The sequence below is a fragment of the Somniosus microcephalus genome, unplaced genomic scaffold (genome assembly GCF_052327205.1).
Source record: "Somniosus microcephalus isolate GS21.2 unplaced genomic scaffold, FLI_Smic_1.0 unresolved_chr9, whole genome shotgun sequence".
Lineage (NCBI taxonomy): Eukaryota > Metazoa > Chordata > Chondrichthyes > Squaliformes > Somniosidae > Somniosus > Somniosus microcephalus.
The window spans coordinates 7,398,279-7,419,035 of record NW_028225187.1 but is presented as its reverse complement, the minus strand read 5'-3'; the positions used below and the strand labels follow the sequence as shown (position 1 = coordinate 7,419,035).

Genomic DNA, 20,757 nt, shown 5'->3' with positions numbered 1-20,757 from the left:
CCAACCTCCTGCTCACTGCCCATTACCGTTAATATCACAACTAGTCTAATCCCAACCTCCTGCTCACTGCTCATTACCGTTAATATCCCACCTAGTCTAATCCCAACGTCCTCCTCACTGCCCATTACTGTTAATAACCCACCTAGTCTAATCCCAACCTCCTGCTCACTGCCCATTACTGTTAATATCCCACCTAGTCGAATCCCAACCTCCTGCTCACTGCCCATTACAGTTAATATCCCACCTTGTCTAATCCCAGCCTCCTGTTCACTACCCATTACCGTTAATATCCCAACAAGTCTAATCCCAACCTCCTGCTCACTGCCCATTACTGTTAATATCCCACCTCGTCTCATCCCAACCTCCTGCTCACTGCCCATTACTGTTAATATCGCACCTAGTCTAATCCCAACATCCAGCTCACTGCCCATTACTGTTTATATCCCATCTAGTCTAATCCCAACCTCCTGCTCACTACACATTACTGTTAACATCCCACCGAGTCTAATCCCAACCTTCTGCTCACTGCCCATTCCCGATAATATCCCACCTAGCCTAATCCCAACCTCCTGCTCACTATCCATTACAGTTAATATCCCACCTCGTCTAAACCCAACCTCCTGCTCACTACACCTTACTGTTAATATCTCACCTAGTCTAATCCCAACCTCCTGCTCACTGCCCATTACCGTAAGTATCCCACATAGTTTAATCCCAGCCTCCTGTTCACTACCCATTACCGTTAATATCCCACCAAATCTAATCCCAACCTCCTGCTCACTGCCCATTACTGTTAATATCCCACCTAGTCTAATCCCAACCTCCAGCTCACTGCCCATTACTGTTTATATCCCATCTAGTCTAATCCCAACCTCCTGCTCACTACACATTACTGTTAACATCCCACCTAGTCTAATCCCAACCTCCTGCTCACTGCCCATTACCGATAATATCCCACCTAGCCTAATCCCAACCTCCTGCTCACTATCCATTACTGTTAATATCCCACCTCGTCTAATCCCAACCTCCTGCTCATGCCCATTACAGTTAATATCCCACCTAGTCTAAACCCAACCTCCTGCTCACTACACCTTACTGTTAATATCTCACCTAGTCTCACCCCAACCTCCTGCTCACTGCCCATTACCGTTAATATCCCACCTAGTTTAGTCCCAACCTCCTGCCCACTACCCATTACCGTTAATATCCCACCTAGTCTAATCCCAACCTCCTGCTCACTACTCCTTACTGTTAATATTCCACCTAGTCTAATCCCAACCTGCTGCTCACTGCCCATTACCGTTAATATCCCACCTAGTCTAATCCCAACCTCCTGCTCACTACCCATTACCGTTAATATCCCACCTAGTCTAATCCCAACCTCCTGCCCACTACCCATTACCGTTAGTATCACACCTAGTCTAATCCCAACCTCCTGCTCACTGCCCATTACCGTTACTATCCACCTAGTCTAATCTCAACCTCCTTCTCACTGCCCATGACTGTTAATATCTCACCGAGTCTAATCCCAACCTACTGCTCACTACCGATTACTGTTACTATCCCACCTAGTCTAATCCCAACCTCCTGCTCACGACCCATTACTGTTAATATCCCACCTAGTCTAATCCCAACTTCCTGCTCACTGCCCATTACAGTTAATATCCACCTAGTCTAATCCCAACCTCCTGCTCACTACCCATTACTGTTAATATCCCACCTAGTCTAATCCTAACCTCCTGCTCACTGCCCATTACTCTTAATATCGCACCTAGTCTAATCCTAACCTTCAGCTCACTGCCCATTACTGTTAATATCCCACCTAATCTAATCCCAACCTCCTGCTCACTACCCATTACTGTTAATATCCCACCCAGTCTCACCCAACCTCCTGCTCAATGCCCATTACTATTAATATCCCACCTAGTCTAATCCCAACCTCCCGCTCACTACCCATTACTGTTAATATCCCACCTAGTTTAATCCCAACCTACTGCTCACTACCCATTACTGTTAATATCCCACCTAGTCTAATCCCAACCTCCTGCTCACTACCCATTACCGATAATATCCCACCTAGTCTTATCCCAATCTCCTGCTCACTGCCCATTACTGTTAATATCCCACCTAGTCTAATCCCAACCTCCTGCGCACTGCCCATTACCGATAATATCCCACCTAGTCTAATTCCAACCTCCTGCTCACTGCCCATTACCGTTAATATCCCACCTAGTTTAATCCCAACCGCCTGCTCATTGCCCATTACTGTTATTATCCCATCTAGTCTAATCCCAACCTCCTGCTCTCTGCCCATTACCGTTAATATCTCACCTAGTCTAATCCCAACCACCTGCTAACTGCCCATTACTGTTAATATCCCACCTAGTCTAATCCCAACCTCCTGCTCACTGCCCATTACTCTTAACATCCCACCTAGTCCAATCCCAACCTCCTGCACACTGCCCATTACCGTTAATATCCCACCTAGTCTAATTCCAACCTCCTGCTCACGACCCATTACTGTTAATATCCCACCTAGTCTCATCCCAGCCTGCTGCTCACTGCCCATTACCGTTAATATCCCACCTAGTCTAATCCCAACATCCTGCTCACTGCCCATTACTGTTAATAACCCACCTAGTCTAATCACAACCTCCTGCTCACTACCCATTACTGTTAATATCCCACCTAGTCTAATCCCAACCTCCTGCTCACTGCCCATTAATGTTAATATCCCACCTAGTCTAATCCCAACCTCCTGCACACTACCCATTACTGTTAATATCCCACCTAGTCTAATCCCAATCTCCTGCTCACTGCCCATTACTGTTAATATCCGACCTAATCTAATCCCAACCTCCTGTTCACTGCCCATTACAGTTAATATCTCACCTAGTCTAATCCCAGCCTTCTGTTCACTACCCATTACCGTTAATATCCCACCAAGTCTAATCCCAACCTCCTGCTCACTGCCTATTACTGTTAATATCCCACCTAGTCTAAGCCCAACCTCCTGCTCACTTCCCATTACTGTTAATATCCCACCTAGTCTAATCCCAACCTCCTGCTCAATGCCCATTACTATTAATATCGCACCCAGTCTAATCCTAACCTCCTGCTCATTGCCCATTACTGTTAATATCCCACTTAGTCTAATCCCAACCTCCTGCTCACTATCCATTACTGTTAATATCCCACCTAGTCTAATCCCAACCTCCTGCTCACTACCCATTACTGTTAATATCTCACCTAGTCTAATCCCAAACTCCTGCTCACTGCCCATTACCGTTAATATCTCACCTAGTCTAATCCCAACCACCTGCTAACTGCCCATTACTGTGAATATCCCACCTAGTCTAATCCCAAACTCCTCCTCACTGCCCATTACCGTTAATATCTCACCTAGTCTAATCCCAACCTCCTGCTCACTGCTCATTACCGTTAATATCCCACCTAGTCTAATCCCAACCTCCTCCTCACTGCCCAAGACTGTTAATAACCCACCAATCTAATCCCAACCTCCTGCTCACTGCCCATTACTGTTAATATCCCACCTAGTCTAATCCCAACCTCCTGCTCACTGCCCATTACAGTTAATATCCCACCTAGTCTAATTCCAGCCTCCTGTTCACTACCCATTACCGTTAATATCCCAACAAGTCCAATCCCAACCTCCTGCTCACTGCCCATTACTGTTAATATCCCACCTCGTCTCATCCCAACCTCCTGCTCACTGCCCATTACTGTTAATATCCCACCTAGTCTAATCCCAACATCCAGCTCACTGCCCATTACTGTTTATATCACATCTAGTCTAATCCCAACCTCCTGCTCACTACACATTACTGTTAACATCCCACCTAGTCTAAACCCAAACTCCTGCTCACTACACCTTACTGTTAATATCTCACCTAGTCTAATCCCAACCTCCTGCTCACTGCCCATTACCGTAAGTATCCCACATAGTTTAATCCCAGCCTCCTGTTCACTACCCATTACCGTTAATATCCCACCAAGTCTAATCCCAACCTCCTGCTCACTGCCCATTACTGTTAATATCCCACCTAGTCTAATCCCAACCTCCGGCTCACTGCCCATTACTGTTTATATCCCATCTAGTCTAATCCCAACCTCCTGCTCACTACACATTACTGTTAACATCCCACCTAGTCTAATCCCAACCTCCTGCTCACTGCCCATTACCGATAATATCCCACCTAGCCTAATCCCAACCTCCTGCTCACTATCCATTACTGTTAATATCCCACCTAGTCTAATCCCAACCTCCTGCTCATGCCCATTACAGTTAATATCCCACCTAGTCTAAACCCAACCTCCTGCTCACGACACCTTACTGTTAATATCTCACCTAGTCTCATCCCAACCTCCTGCTCACTGCCCATTACCGTTAATATCCCACCTAGTTTAGTCCCAACCTCCTGCCCACTACCCATTACCGTTAATATCCCACCTAGTCTAATCCCAACCTCCTGCTCACTACTCCTTACTGTTAATATTCCACCTAGTCTAATCCCAACCTGCTGCTCACTGCCCATTACCGTTAATATCCCACCTAGTCTAATCCCAACCTTCTGCTCACTACCCATTACCGTTAATATCCCACCTAGTCTAATCCCAACCTGCTGCTCACTGCCCATTACCGTTAATATCCCACCTAGTCTAATCCCAACCTTCTGCTCACTACCCATTACCGTTAATATCCCACCTAGTCTAATCCCAACCTACTGCTCACTACCGATTACTGTTACTATCCCACCTAGTCTAATCCCAACCTCCTGCTCACGACCCATTACTGTTAATATCCCACCTAGTCTAATCCCAACTTCCTGCTCACTGCCCATTACAGTTAATATCCACCTAGTCTAATCCCAACCTCCTGCTCACTACCCATTACTGTTAATATCCCACCTAGTCTAATCCTAACCTCCTGCTCACTGCCCATTACTCTTAATATCGCACCTAGTCTAATCCTAACCTCCAGCTCACTCCCCATTACTGTTAATATCCCACCTAATCTAATCCCAACCTTCTGCTCACTACCCATTACTGTTAATATCCCACCCAGTCTAACCCAACCTCCTGCTCAATGCCCATTACTATTAATATCCCACCTAGTCTAATCCCAACCTCCCGCTCACTACCCATTACTGTTAATATCCCACCTAGTTTAATCCCAACCTACTGCTCACTACCCATTACTGTTAATATCCCACCTAGTCTAATCCCAACCTCCTGCTCACTACCCATTACCGATAATATCCCACCTAGTCTTATCCCAATCTCCTGCTCACTGCCCATTACTGTTAATATCCCACCTTGTCTAATCCCAACCTCCTGCGCACTGCCCATTACCGTTAATATCCCACCTAGTCTAATTCCAACCTCCTGCTCACTGCCCATTACCGTTAATATCCCACCTAGTTTAATCCCAACCGCCTGCTCATTGCCCATTACTGTTAATATCCCATCTAGTCCAATCCCAACCTCCTGCTCTCTGCCCATTACCGTTAATATCTCACCTAGTCTAATCCCAACCACCTGCTAACTGCCCATTACTGTTAATATCCCACCTAGTCTAATCCCAACCTCCTGCTCACTGCCCATTACTCTTAACCTCCCACCTAGTCCAATCCCAACCTCCTGCTCACTGCCCATTACCGTTAATATCCCACCTAGTCTAATTTCAACCTCCTGCTCACTACCCATTACTGTTAATATCCCACCTAGTCTCATCCCAGCCTGCTGCTCACTGCCCATTACCGTTAATATCCCACCTAGTCTAATCCCAACATCCTGCTCACTGCCCATTACTGTTAATAACCCACCTAGTCTAATCACAACCTCCTGCTCACTACCCATTACTGTTAATATCCCACCTAGTCTAATCCCAACCTCCTGCTCACTGCCCATTAATGTTAATATCCCACCTAGTCTAATCCCAACCTCCTGCACACTACCCATTACTGTTAATATCCCACCTAGTCTAATCCCAATCTCCTGCTCACTGCCCATTACTGTTAATATCCGACCTAATCTAATCCCAACCTCCTGTTCACTGCCCATTACAGCTAATATCCCACCTAGTCTAATCCCAGCCTTCTGTTCACTACCCATTAGCGTTAATATCCCACCACGTCTAATCCCTACCTCCTGCTCACTGCCCATTACTTTTAATATCCCACCTAGTCTAAGCCCAACCTCCTGCTCACTTCCCATTACTGTTAATATCCCACCTAGTCTAATCCCAACCTCCAGCTCACTGCCCATTGCTGTTAATATCCAATCTAGTCTAATCCCAACCTCCTGCTCACTACACATTACTGTTAATATCCCACCTAGTCTAATCCCAATCTCCTGCTCACTGCCCATTACCGTTAATATCCCACCTAGTCTAATCCCAACATCCTGCTCACTACCCATTACTGTTAATATTCCACCTAGTCTAATCCCAACCTCCTGCTCACTGCCCATGACAGTTAATGTCCCACCTAGTTTAATTCCAACCTCCTGCTCACTACCCATTACTGTTAATATCCCACCTGGACTCATCCCAACTTCCTGCTCACTACCCATTACTGTTAATATCCCACCTAGTCTAATCCTAAGCTCCTGCTCACTGCCCATTACTGTTAATATCCCACCTAGTCTAATCCCAACCTCCTGCTCACTGCCCATTACCGTTAATATCCCAACTAGTCTAATCCCAACCTCCTGCTCACTGCCCATTACCGTTAATATCCCACCTAGTCTCATCCCAACCACCTGCTCACTGCCCATTTCCGTTAATATCCCACCTAGTCTAATCCCAACCTCCTGCTCACTACCCATTACAGTTAATATCCTACCTAGTTTAATCCCAACCTCCTGCTCACTGCCCATTACCGATAATATCCCACCTAGGCTAATCCCAAACTCCTGCTCACAACCCATTACAGTTAAAATACCACCTAGTCTAATCCCAACCTCCTGCTCACTGCCCATTACTGTTAATATCCCTTGTAGTCTTTCCCCAACCTCCTGCTCACTACACTTTACTGTTAATATGTCACCTAGTCTAATCCCAACCTTCTGCTCACTGCCCATTACCGTTAATATCCCACCTTGTCTAATCCCAACCTCCTGCTCATTGCCCATTTCCGATAATATCCCACCTAGTCTAATCCCAACCTCCTGCCCACTACCCATTACCGTTAATATCCCAACTAGTCTAATACCAACCAGCTGCTCACTGCCCATTACCGTTAATATCCACCTAGTCTAATCCCAACCTCCTGCTCACTGCCCATTACCGATAATATCCCATCTAGTTTAATCCCAACCTCCTGCCCACTACCCATTACCGTTAATATCCCACCTAGACTAATCCCAACCTCCTGCTCACTACCCATTACTGATAATATCTCACCTAGTCTAATCCCAACCTCCTCCTCACTACCCATTACTGTTAATATCCCACCTAGACTAATCCCAACCTCCTCCTCACTGCCCATTACCGTTAATATCCCACCTCGTCTAATCCCAACCTCCTGCTCTATAGCCGTTACTGTTAATATCCCACCTAGTCTTATCCCAACCTCCTGCTCTCTGCCCATTACTGTTAATATCCCAACCAGTCTAATCCCAACCCCCTGCTCACTACCCATTACAGTTAATATCCTACCTAGTTTAATACCAACCTCCTGCTCACTGCCCATTACCGATAATATCCCACCTAGGCTAATCCCAAACTCCTGCTCACTACCCATTACAGTTAAAATCCCACCTAGTCTAATCCCAACCTCCTGCTCACTGCCCATTACCGATAATATCCCACCTAGTCTAACCCCAACCACCTGCTCACTACCCATTACTATTAATATCCCACCTAGTCTCATCCCAACCTCCTGCTCACTGCCCATTACTGTTAAAATCCCACCTAGTCTAATCCCAACCTCCTGCTCACTGCCCATTACCGATAATATCCCACCTAGTCTAACCCCAACCACCTGCTCACTACCCATTACTATTAATATCCCACCTAGTCTAAACCCAACCTCCTGCTCACTACACCTTACTGTTAATATGTCACCTAGTCTAATCCCAACCTCCTGCCCACTACCCATTGCCGTTAATATCCCACCTAGCCGAATCCCAACCTCCTGCTCACTACCCATTACTGTTAATATCCCAACCAGTCTAATCCCAACCTCCTGCTCACTGCCCATTACCGTTAATATCCCACTTAGTTTAATCCCAACGTCCTGCCCACTACCCATTACCATTAATATCCCACCTAGTCTTATCCCAACCTCCTGCTCACGGCCCATTACTGTTAATATCCCACCTAGTCTAATCCCAACCTCCTGCTCACTGCCCATTACCGTTAATATCCCACCTAGTCTAATCCCAACCTCCTGCTCACTGCCCATTACCGATAATATCCCACCTAGTCTAATCCCAACCTCCTGCCCACAACCCATTACCGTTAATATCCCACCTCGTCTAATACCAACCACATGCTCACTGCCAATTACCATTAATATCCAACTAGTCTAATCCCTAACTCCTGCTCACTGCCCATTACCGTTAATATCACACCTAGTTTAATCCCAACCTCCTGCCCACTACCCATTGCCGTTAATATCCCACCTAGCCGAATCCCAACATCCTGCTCACTACCCATTACTGATAATATCTCACCTAGTCTAATCCCAACCTCCTGCTCACTGCCCATTACCGACAATATCCCACCTAGTCTTATCCCAACCTCCTGCTCACTGCCCATTACTGTTAATATCCCACCTAGTCTAATCCCAACCTCCTGCTCACTACCCATTACCATTAATTTCCCACCTAGTCTAATCCCAACCTCCTGCTCTCTGCCCATTAATGTTAATATCCCACCTAGTCTTATCCCAACCTCCTGCCCTCCGCCCATTACTGTTAATATCCCACCTAGTCTAATCCCAATCTCCTGCTCAATGCCCATTACCGTTAATATCCCATCTAGTCTAATCCCAACCACCTGCTCACTGCCCATTACCGTTAATATCCACCTAGTCTAATCCCAACCTCCTGCTCACTGCCCATTACCGTTAATAACCCACCTAGTCCAATCCCAACCTCCTGCCCACTACCCATTACCGTTAATATCCCATCTCGTCTAATCCCAACGTTCTGCTCACTATCCATTACTGATAATATCTCACCTAGTCTAATCCCAACCTCCTCCTCACTACCCATTACTGTTAATATCCCACCTAGTCGAATCCCAACCTCCTGCTCACTGTCCATTACCTTTAATATCCCACCTAGTCTAATCCCAACCTTCTGCTCTCTAGCCATTACCGTTAATATCCCACCTACTCTTAACCCAACCTCTTGCTCACTGCCCATTCCTGTTAATATCCCACCTAGTCTAATCCCAACCTCCTGCTCACTACCCATTACCGTTAATATCCCACCTAGTCTCATCCCAACCTCCTGCTCTCTGCCCATAACTGTTAATATCCCACCTAGTCTTATCCCAACCTCCTGCTCACTGCCCATTACTGTTAATATCCCACCTCGTCTAATCCCAACCACCTGCTCTCTACCCATTACCGTTAATATCCCACCTAGTCTAATCCCAACCTCCTGCTCTCTAGCCATTACCATTAATATCCCACCTAGTGTGTTCCCAACCTCCTGCTCACTACCTATTACTATTAATATCCAACCTTAGCTATTCCCAACTTCCCAGTTTCCTAGTATGATAGCAAAATACTGCAGATGCTGGAAATCCAAAATAACAACAGAAAATGCTGGAAAAACTCAGCAGGCCAGGCAACATCCGTGGAGAGAAATTAGAGTCGACGTTTCGGCCAAAGGGTTTTGACCCGAAATATCGACTCTAATTTCTCTCCACGGGTGTTGCCTGGCCTGCTGAGTTTTCCAGCACTTTCTGTTGTTGTTCACTCCACAAACACTAACAACTCAATTTTTCAAAAACAATAGAATTATCTATTGTTATAATTTATCAAGTGCTTCAGGTTGTGGGAGTAAATTATGCATTCTAACCACAATGTAGGTAAATAAATGGATCTAACCTTACCCGTAATACTTCGAATTGGCCGACGTTTGCCCCTCTGTACAGACAGTGGAAACACTCTGCGGTCGGAGGCCTACCTCGGGAGTACATTCCGACCCATTAAATAATTCTGAAAGTACCTGCTGGGGTCCAGGCTGTGATGAGTTCTGGTCTTGGGCCTCCAGGTTGAGGCAGGGTAAGGGCCAACAGATCACAGTGACACAGGTGGTTCAGAAACATGCCTGGGATCTCGTGCGCCCGGTTCTCCAATGACAAAGGAGGATTCCTTTTCTATCATCTATAAAGGGAATCCCCTAATGATAAGCAATGTAATCTCCAAATAATTATAAATGTACAGAATAATAATAATGATAAATGTACTGAACTGCAATTTTATGCAAAAGATCCTTCATTGCACCAACCTCAATAAAAATTTAATTTTTTGATAAATAATTTTAGCCATCTGAATCCGGGTCAATATTCGCAAAAACTCATTTGACATGTATGTGCATAATATTGGATTTTTACATGTTTTATTTAAGCCTTATATAAACCATTATGCTGATGCAAGCAGGCCCTGGGCCTGCTTTTAGCAGCCATAAGAGCTGGGTGGGCAATTGTTGGGCAAATAGCCCATCTCTGCTCCAGCAATGCTCATTTTACAGGCGGTTTGGATGATCTGTCAAGGCGTAAATTGACGGATTGCAAGTTTCGGCTCCAAAAGTTGCAAGGCCTTTCAAATGGATTACAGAGACCGTAATTTAAGGGCTATTTATTTCATCATGTGCGTTCAGAATCTTGAAGACTTCCCTCAACTCCTCACTTAATCTTCTTGACTCTTGTGGCATGAGCCCAGATGATCAAATCCCCACCAAAACACGCGACGTACCGAGGCTGCAGTGTGTACCATCTACAAGATGCATTGCAGCAACTCACCAAGGTTTCTTCGGCAGCACCTCCCAAACCCGCGACCGCTCCCACCTCGAAGGACAAGGGCAGCAGGCACATGGGAACACCATCACCTCCACGTTCCCCTCCAATTCACACACCATCCTGACTTGGAAATATATCACCGTTCCTTCATCGTCGCTGGGTCGAAATCCTGGAACTCCCTCCCTAACAGCACTGTGGGAGTACCTTCACCACACGGACAGCAGCGGTTCAAGAAGGCAGCTCACCACCACCTTCTCAATGCAACTAGGGATGGGCAATACATGCTCATTTTGCCAGCAACGCCCACATCCCATGAATGAATTAAAAAATAACACATAGCTCCTCATTTCTGATAACACCCCAGTGAATCCGCAAGACTGTTCCCCATTTGTTAAAATGTCCTTCCCATAAATGGAGCGTCCAAAATGGAGTTTGCACTACTGGGTAAATTACCTCCTCCTGTGCTCTGGGTCTGGATCCTCACTCCCCAGAGGAACATTAGGAAATTGAGCTCATTCAGTCTGCAAATGTCAATTAAATTTATGTGGATGAATTTCCGCTCCACTCTGGTTATAGAGAGGATGACTGACGGATGAAATATTAATAGTTGCATAGTTTAATGTTCTTCCACGTTTTAGATTCAGTATTTTTATTAGATCGTGCCGTTTTTTGAGTTTGAACTTTTATCCAATTAAACAGTGTGAAAACTGAAGCCATCGTATTCTACAAACTCCGCCTCCTCACCACTTCATTTCATCCTCCTACTAGACCACTGAGGCTGAAGCAAACTGTCCAATATCTCTTCATCCAACCTCAATCTGAACTCCCCACCCCATATACATTCCTTTTCAAAGACCACCTACTTCTGTCTCTAATATTGTCCGTCTTCAGCCCTACCTCATTCCATCTGCTGCTGAACCCTCACCCATGCTTTTTTCAACTCCAGCCTCGACTATTCCAATGCTCCCCTAGTCGGCCTCCCACCCTGCCCCTCCATAAACTTCAGCTACTCCAAACTATGCTGCCTTTGCCCTGTTGTTCTGATTCTGGCCTCTTGTGCACCCCTTCCTTTACAACACCACTGGTGGCCAAGCGTTCAGTTGTCTAAGGCTCCACACTCTGTAATTCACTCTCTGAACCCCTCTGCCTCGCCACCTCTCTCCTTAAAATTTACCGTTCCTCTAGTTTTTGGTCATCTTTAATAGTATATCCTGCTTTCTCTCGGGTCCATTGTCTGATTCCGTCTATGTGAAGGGCCTTGGGACATTCTTCGACGTTAAAGCCGCTATTTAAATAAAAGTTGTTGATGATAAAGGTCCTGATTATATGCTGCACGTGTGCCTGGGTTACTGCGGTTTCATACTGGCAGCGTGCGTGCAAAATAATGGTTGTCAAACATGTCTATCACCGACGGACATGTAATTGGATTTTTCATTTTTTTGGTCGATTTATGTGACCGATAAATCAACAGTGGTTGCTTTGATTTGTCGATGTAATTGCTCAGGTAGTTTTCTAGCAGCTTCGCTCACTTCAGAATCGTCCCTTCCCTGCCACTCGAGTTCCGATTCGCTGTTGGTTTAGTTCTTGGTAAATAACAAAGTGTGAAAGCAGGAAGTAAGTGTGAGAAACGAGTGCATCTTATTCTCAATCAGGAATCTGATGTCATGTTGGACACTGAAGCACAGAGAATACTAATCACATTAAACCTATTGCAGATTCTCAGTGATTCCTCACTCTCCGAGAACAATATTCCTGATTTCTATTTTCCTTTTATCTCATTTATTTCCCGTTAATGAGTGAATCAAGATGTTTACAGAATCCTCAGCCCATGTTCAGAATGGGTCAGTACTCGTCCCAGTGACTGCTTTCTGTGCTCAAAACAATTGGGAGATCCCATCACTGAGCAGATCCTTTCCTTCTCATTATCAGTGTTTGTCTTTCACTCATCTCCTCAATATATTCATTACTATTCTTTACAGGCAGTCACTGAGCTCGCGGAGAAGGGAAACCGGGCGGACAGTTCCAAACTTCTCCTAACTCTGGTGATGGAGAAAGGCTCTGGGGCCCGAAGGGTGATGTGGGAATCCTTGGTGAAAATGCGCCACAGGTTACCAAAGCTGAACAAAATACTGAAAGAAATACAGGAACTTGGTACGGTTACATCACCCACTGAATTCAATGACAGATTCAAACACTGCAGATTTTACTATAATATCACCCAGATCTGAATTGATGAAAGTTAATTGTTTTAAACAGGTTCTGATCCATTTGATTACATGAACATCGCAGAAGGTTTATCCGAAATACCCGGTAACCTGAAAGGTAAGTGACGAAATGGGGAGTTCAAACCTGTCTGCATGTACAATCTTTACCTGTGGTGTGACCACCTCGTTAAACGTGCTATCCACATAGATCTCAGCCTCGTGGATGCTCCACAGTGACTCCAGATCTGAAACGCGGAAAAGCTAGTGGAGAATATTCCCCCCGTTTTGCATTTACTTCAGCTTTACTAGGGCTCCTTGATGCCACACTCGGTCAAATGCTGCCTTGATGTCAAGGCAGTCACTCTCACCTCACCTCTGGAATTCAGTTATTTGTCCATGGTTGGACCAAGGCTGCAATGAGGTTGGAAGCCGAGTGGTCTTGGCGGAACCCAAACCGGCCATCAGTGAGCAGGTTATTGGTGAGTAAGTGCTGTTGATAGCACTGTCGAAGACAGCTTCCATCACGTTGCTGATGATTGAGAGTAGACTGATAGGGTGGCTCGTTCTGGAGCACAGGTCTTCCGCACGACAGCCGGGCTGTTGTCAGGGCCCATAGCCTTTGCTGTATCCAGTGCACTTTCATGATATCTGGAGTGAATTGTATAGGCTGAAGACTGGCTTCTGTGATGGTGGGGCCCTCGGGGAGGCTGGCCCCAAAGTTCTTTTCGCAGAAGATTCTCACGTTCACCGTGTCGAGAATGTTGGGTTTTCTGAACTTTAACTCAAATCAAAATTTAAAAAAAATTCGTTTATGAGATCAGGGTGCCGCTGGCAAGGCCTGCATTTATTGCCAATCCCTAGTTGCCCTTGAGAAGGTGGTGGTGAGCCGCCTTCTTGAACCGCTGCAGTCCGTGTGGTGAAGGTACTCCCATGGTGCTGTTTGGGAGGGAGTTCCAGGAATTTGATCTAGCGATGATGAAAGATCGGTGATACACTTCTAAGTCAGGATGGTGTGTGACTTGGAGGGGAACTTGGAGGTCGTGGTCCCATTTGTCTGCTGCCCTTGTCCTTCTAGGTGGAAGAGGTTGCGGTTTTGGGAGGTGCTGCCGAAGAAGCCTTGGCGAGATGCTGCAGTGTTTCTTGTAGATGGTACACACTGCAGCCACGGTGCGCCGGTGGTGGAGGGAGTGAATGTTTAAGGTGGTGGATGGGGTGACAATCAAGCAGGCTGCTTTGTCCTGGATGGTGTCGAGCTTCTTGAGTGTTGTTGGAGCTGCACTCATCCAGGCAAGTGGAGAGTTCAATCACACTCCTTACTTGTGCCTTGTAGATGGTGGCAAGGCTTTGGGGAGTCTGAAGGTGAGACACTCGCCATAGTATTTATGAGGCTGGTCCAGTTATTTTCAAAATAAATATTTCAATGTTTGCCCAAACCTGATATAAAGATTGGCAAACATTAAAATATTTCTTTTGAAAATCTTCTTAAAACAAATATTTCTATTAAAATGGACAAATTTCAAACTGTGCAAAAGTAAAATTAGTTTCCAGACCCTTAACAGTTGTTTACTAGTAATAACGCTTTAATTCCCCAGTTTCAGCAATTCCTTTCTATCTCACGTTTTGTGAGGAATTGGACAGTGTGCATACTGTCGAAGAGCTGAATTTCTCTTCAGTTTCCCTGATCTGGTATTGACACTGATTCCCGGCTCTGTGGGGTGGGGGGGGGGGGCACAGCGCAGTTAGTTCCGTAGCTGTCATTGACAAGACCATAACTTCAGGATTTTCGCATGCACCTGCTCATGTGCCAAAATCCCGAAGTTGCAGTCAGCTTCAAAGGAGGAATCATGGCAAATGCTGTCAGTTCGCCATCATTCCGACCGCAAATTCTGGGTTCACAATTTCTGAAACACAATATAACAGGATATGATTTCAAAAAGCCTTCGATAAGGTACCCCATAATAGACTGATGAGCAAGGTCAGAGAATGTGGAGTCAGGGGACAAGTAGCAGAATGGATTGCTGGCTGGCTTCAGGACAGAAAGCAGAGAGTAGGAGTAAAGGATAGCTATTCACAGTGGCAGAAGGTGGGTAGTGGTGTTCCACAAGGATCACTGCTGGGACCACTGCTGTTCACAATTCACATTAATGATTTAGACATAGGAATTAAAAACACAATTTTTAAATTTGCAGATGACACCAAATTCTGGGGGGAGGATAGTCAGTACTGAGAAGGACTGCAACAAGTAACAGGAGGCCATTAATAAACTTGCAGAATGGGCATATAATTGGCAGATGAAGTGCAACACAGAAAGATGTGAGGTACTACATTTTGGTAGGAAGAATAGGGAGGTCGCCCATCACTTGGAGGGTGCGAGTCTAGGTGGGGTAGAGCAACAAAGGGATCCCTGAGTAGAAATACACAAATCACTAAATGTTGCGACACAGGTTAGCTAGGCCAAGCACTAGGGTTTATTTCTAGAGGGATAGAATTGAAAAGTAGGGAAGTTATGCTAAACCTGTGTCGAACCTTGGTTAGATCACACTAAGAATACAGTGTACAGTTCTGGTCACCATATTATAAAAAGGCACTGGAGAGGGTGCAGAGAAGATTTACAAGGATGATAACAGTAATGCGAGGGTATACATCTCAGGAAAGGATGAAGAGGCTGGGTCTATTTTCTCTTGATTAAAAGAAGGCTAAGGGGTGACCTAATATATGTCTTTAAAATTATGATACATTTTGATAGAGTGGATACAGAGAGAATGTTTTCAATTGTGGGGAAGAGCATAACTAGAGCCCATCAAGAAAGACAGTCACCAAGAAATCCAACAGGGAATTCAGAAAAACTTCTTTACCCAGAGAGTGGTGAGAATGTGGAACTCGCTACCACAGGGAGTGGTTGAAGCGAATAGTATAGGTACATTTAAGGGGAGGCTGGACAAGCATATGAGGGAGAAGGGAATAGAGGGTTCTGCTGATAGATTTAGATGAGGAAAGGCGGGAGGAGGCTCATGTGAAGCATAAACACCGGCATGGACTGGTTGGGTTTAATGGCCTGTATCCTATGTAATGATTAGGGACAGCAAATGGCCATTTGTCCCAAATGAGCATTTCTCTATTATAGAGATGAACCCAACTAGCCCTCCTCTCAGTGTATCCACAGAATCGCATTTACTTGTCTCCGTACTCCACTAACACTGCCCCTTTAGTGTTCTTCCCTGATAACTGTTCCCCCGCCCTATAACCCTTGGGGTAAAAAGTTACCTTGGTTTCCCTTCCTACTTCTGACTTTCAATTTTCTCGGTTACTAATTAATTTGTAAATGTGAGCCTGTTTCTTGCACTAATGTTGGGAATTCCATTAAAACGTTTCAACACAGAAGTCTCTTGCCCAAACAAAGCACAACTAGCCCCCTCAACCTAAACTCCTAATACCTTGAATAATCTTTCTCATTCGCCTCTGTACCTTCACAATGACAGTAACCTTCACCAGTGATCAGGTGACTGTGGAAGTGGAGTTAATACACCAGATAAACAGAGTCCTGAAGCAACAGCAAATTATCTCCTGTTCTTTCACAGCCTGTCTCTCGCTCAGTGCCCACAATACCACAGATAACATGTTCGAGTCCTGATATAAGGACAGTGGATTTCTGTTAAGGATCTGTGAGGATTAAAGAGAGAATTCCAGAGTTTAGGACCAAGAAAGCTGAAAAAAGGCTGGCAATGATGGAATGATGAAAATTTGGAATGCGTAAGAGGCTAGAATTGGAGGAGTGCAGCGATCTCGGGATGTAGGGCTGGAGGAAGCTACAGGGATTGGGAGAGTGAGGTCATGGAGGGATCGGAATGCAAAAATGATTAATTTTAAAATGAGGCATTGCTGGACGCAGCGCTGATGTATGTCAGCGACGAATGGGGTGAGGGGTGAACGGGACTTGGGGCAAGTTAGGTTAGGGGCAGCAGAGTTTTGAATGACCTCAAGTTTCTGGAGGGTGCAAGGTGGGAGGCTGACCAAGAGTGCTTTGGAATAGGGAGGCTGATCAGGAGAGGGTTGGGGTTGTTCATCTGGAGGTAACGTAGACATTGGTATGGGTTTCAGCAGCAGATGAGCTGAGGCAAGAGCGGAGACAGACAATATTATGGAGGTGGAAGTAGGCGGTCTTGGTGATGGACAGGATATGGGGTTGGGATCTCAGTTAAGGATCAAATAATCTGCCGATTGGAACTTACTTCCCTTCCCAGTCTGTCCATCACCCAATGTACAAAATATCATAAATAACGTGCCCAAGTTCTGATAAAATAATCGTGGGCTTCTGACCATTCACAGTCTGTCCCTCTTCCACAGATATCCAATGTCCCATTTCCCATTTCTGAAGATTGTAAGCACCACTGACTGTGCGAATGATTGATCCACTAGAAGTCTACTGTCTTATAACCAGGATTGTGTGTGGATTTGTAATGAACATAATAAATCAGAGCAGGAGGAGGCCATTTGATCCTTCGAGCCTGCTCCGCCATTCAATAAGATCATCGTTGTTCTTCTACCTCATCTCCACTTTCCTGCACTAGCCCCATATCCCTTGATTCCCTTAATATTCAAAAATCTATCAATCTCTGTCTTGAATATACTCAACGACTGAGCCTCCACAGCCCTCTGGGGTAGAGAATTCCAAAGATTCACCACCCTCTGAGTGAAGAAATGTCCCATCATCTCAGTCCTAAATGGTCACCCCTTATTCTGAGACTGTGACCCCTGGTTCTAGACTCCCCAGCCAGGGGAACCATCCTCCCTGCATCTACCCTCTCAAGCTCTGTAAGAATTTTGTATGTTTCAATGAGATCAGCTCCCACTCTTCTGAACTGTAGAGAATATAGGCCTAGTCTACTCAATCTCTCCTCATAGGAAAATCCCCCCATCCCAGGAACCAGGCTGGAGAACCTTTGTTACTCTCTCTCTATGCCAAGTATATCTTTCCATGGGTAAGGAGACCAAAACTGTACAAAATACTCCAGCTGTGGTCTCACCAGGGTCCTATACAACTGCAGTAAGATGTCTTTACTCTTGTACTCAAATCCTCTTGTAATAAAGGCCAACATACCATTTGCTTTCCTAATTGCTTGCTTTACCTGCATGTTAAATTTGTGATTTGTGTAAAAGGACACCCAGGTCCCTCTGAACACCAACATTTCCCAATCTCTCACCATTTAAAAATTTCTGCTTTTCTATTTTTCCTACCAAATTGGACAAATTCACTTTTCTCCACGTAATATTCCATGTTCTTGCCCACGCACTTAGCCTGTCTTTATCCCCTTGAAGCCTTCTTGCAACCTCCTCAGCTTACATTCCCACCCAGCATTGAATCATCAGCAAACTTAGATATATAACATTTGGTTTGCTGATCCAAATCATTGATGTAGACTGTGAATAGCTGAGGCCCAAGCTCTAATCCTTGCGGTACCCTACTAGTTACAGCCTGCCAACGAGAAAATGACCCGTTTATTCCTACTCTCTTCTGTCCGTTAACCAATCCTCAATCCATGCTGGTATATTATCCCCCAATCCCATGAGCCCTAATTTTGTTTAACAACCTCTTGTGTGGTACCTTACTGAATGCCTTCTGAAAATCCAAATACAGGAAACTTTGGTTTATCCGGAGGTTACCTGTCCGGAATGCTCGATCCACCAGCAAATGTCAGGAGCCGTTTCATTAGGTTTTTATTCTTCACGTTCCTTTTTTTTCACCAGTCAGGCTCTGCAAGGTCTCACAAAAGCTGTTGCTAATTTACAGAGATGCTTGCAAGGTACGGGCCGACTGTTTAGAAGCTGTTGCTAAGCAACAGGGTTTGTTGATTCACACGGAGCTGAAAACCTCCATATGTTTCAACATTAGCACTGGTTTGTCCAGCAGTTTTGATGGGACGGTAACAGCTCGGTCCCGTCAGTGCCGGATATCACAAAGTTTCCTGTACACCATATCTACTGGTTCCCCCTTATCTATTCTGCTAGTTACACCCTCAAAAATCTCTAACAGATTCGTCAAACACGATTTCCCTTTCATAAATCCATTTTGAATCTGCCCAATCCTATTATTATTTTCTAAGTGCCCTGTTATCACTTCCTTATTAATAAATTCTATCATCTTCCCTATGGCTGATATCAGGCTAACCGGTCTGTAGTTCCCCATTTTCTCTCTCCCTCCTTTCTTAAATAATGCGATCACATTTGCTACCTTCCAATCTGCGGGGACCGTTCTAGAATCAAGGGAATTTTGGAAAATGGCATCCAGTGCATCCACTATCTCTATAGCCAACTCTTTCAAAACCCTATGCTGCAGGCTATCAGGTCCAAGGGATTTGTCGGCTTTCAGTCCCATTAATTTCTCCAGTACTTCTTTTTACTAATACTAATTTCTTTCAGTTCCTCATTCTCGCTGAACCCTTGGTTCTCCACTATTTCCAGGAATTATTTTGCATTTTTCTTCCGCGAAGAGAGACACAACCTATTTATTTAATTTATCTGCCATTTCCTTATTCCCCATTAAAATTTCTCCTGTCTCAGCCTGTAAAGACCCCACATTTACTTTCGCAAATCTTTCCCTTTTTACATAACTACAACAGATTTTGCAGTCTGTTTTTATGTGTCCTCTCATTCTATTTTCCCTTTCATTATCAGTTTCTGGTCCTCTTTTGCTGAATTCTAAAATACACTCCTTAGGCTTACTCCTCTTTTTGGCAACAATGTAAGCATCTTCCTTTGATCTAATACTATCTTTAACGTCTCTTGTTAGCCACGGTAGGAACACTTTTCCTGTGGGGTTTTTGTGCCTTAAAGGAATGTAAATTATGTATTAAATCTTTAAATGCTAGCCATTGTTTGTCTACCATCATAGCTTTTAATGTAGTTTCCCAATCTATCTTAGCCAACTCGTCCCTCATAACTACATAGTTTGCTTTGTTTAGATTTAAGACCCTAGTTTCAGATTTAACTAAATCACTTTTAAACGCAATGTAAAATTCTATCATATTATGGTCACTCTTCCCTAAAGGCCCCTTTACTACAAGGTTATTAATTAATGCTTTCTTATTGCACAATACTAGATCTAAAATAGCCTGTTCCCTAATTAGTTCCTCAACATACTGATCTACAAACCTAACTTGCATACATTCCGTGAATTCGTCCTCCACAGTATTACTGCACATTTGGATTGCTCAGTCTTTCTGTAGGTTAAAGTCCCCCATGATTATTGTATTACCCTTGTTACATTCGCCTCTAATTTCCTGATTTGTACTCTGCCCTACGTTACAACTACTGTTTGGGGTGCCGAAACACAACTCCCACCAATGTTTTCAGCCCCTTGCTGTTTCTTAGCTTCACCCAAACTGACTCCACTTCTTAATTCTCAGACGTAAGATGCTTTCTCTCTACGGTCTTTATTCCATCCTTTATTATCAGGGCTAACCCTCCTCCTTTTCCATTTTGCTTAACTCTTCTAGAAGTTAAGTATCCTGAAATATTTAGTTCCCAACCTTGGCCACTTTGCAACTACGTCTC

The 20,757-nt window shown here is 44.8% G+C and overlaps 1 protein-coding gene across 1 annotated transcript in view; it reads left to right on the top strand.

The window, feature by feature from the left end:
• Nucleotides 1-20,757, top strand: part of LOC147084478 (NACHT, LRR and PYD domains-containing protein 3-like) — a 114,478-nt gene that overhangs the window by 75,011 nt on the left and 18,710 nt on the right. Inside the window, exons 6-7 of the mRNA XM_085979494.1 lie at nucleotides 12,982-13,153; nucleotides 13,259-13,324. Of these exons, the coding sequence (XP_085835620.1) occupies nucleotides 12,982-13,153; nucleotides 13,259-13,324 (238 nt within the window). The remainder of the gene's footprint in view (nucleotides 1-12,981; nucleotides 13,154-13,258; nucleotides 13,325-20,757) is intronic.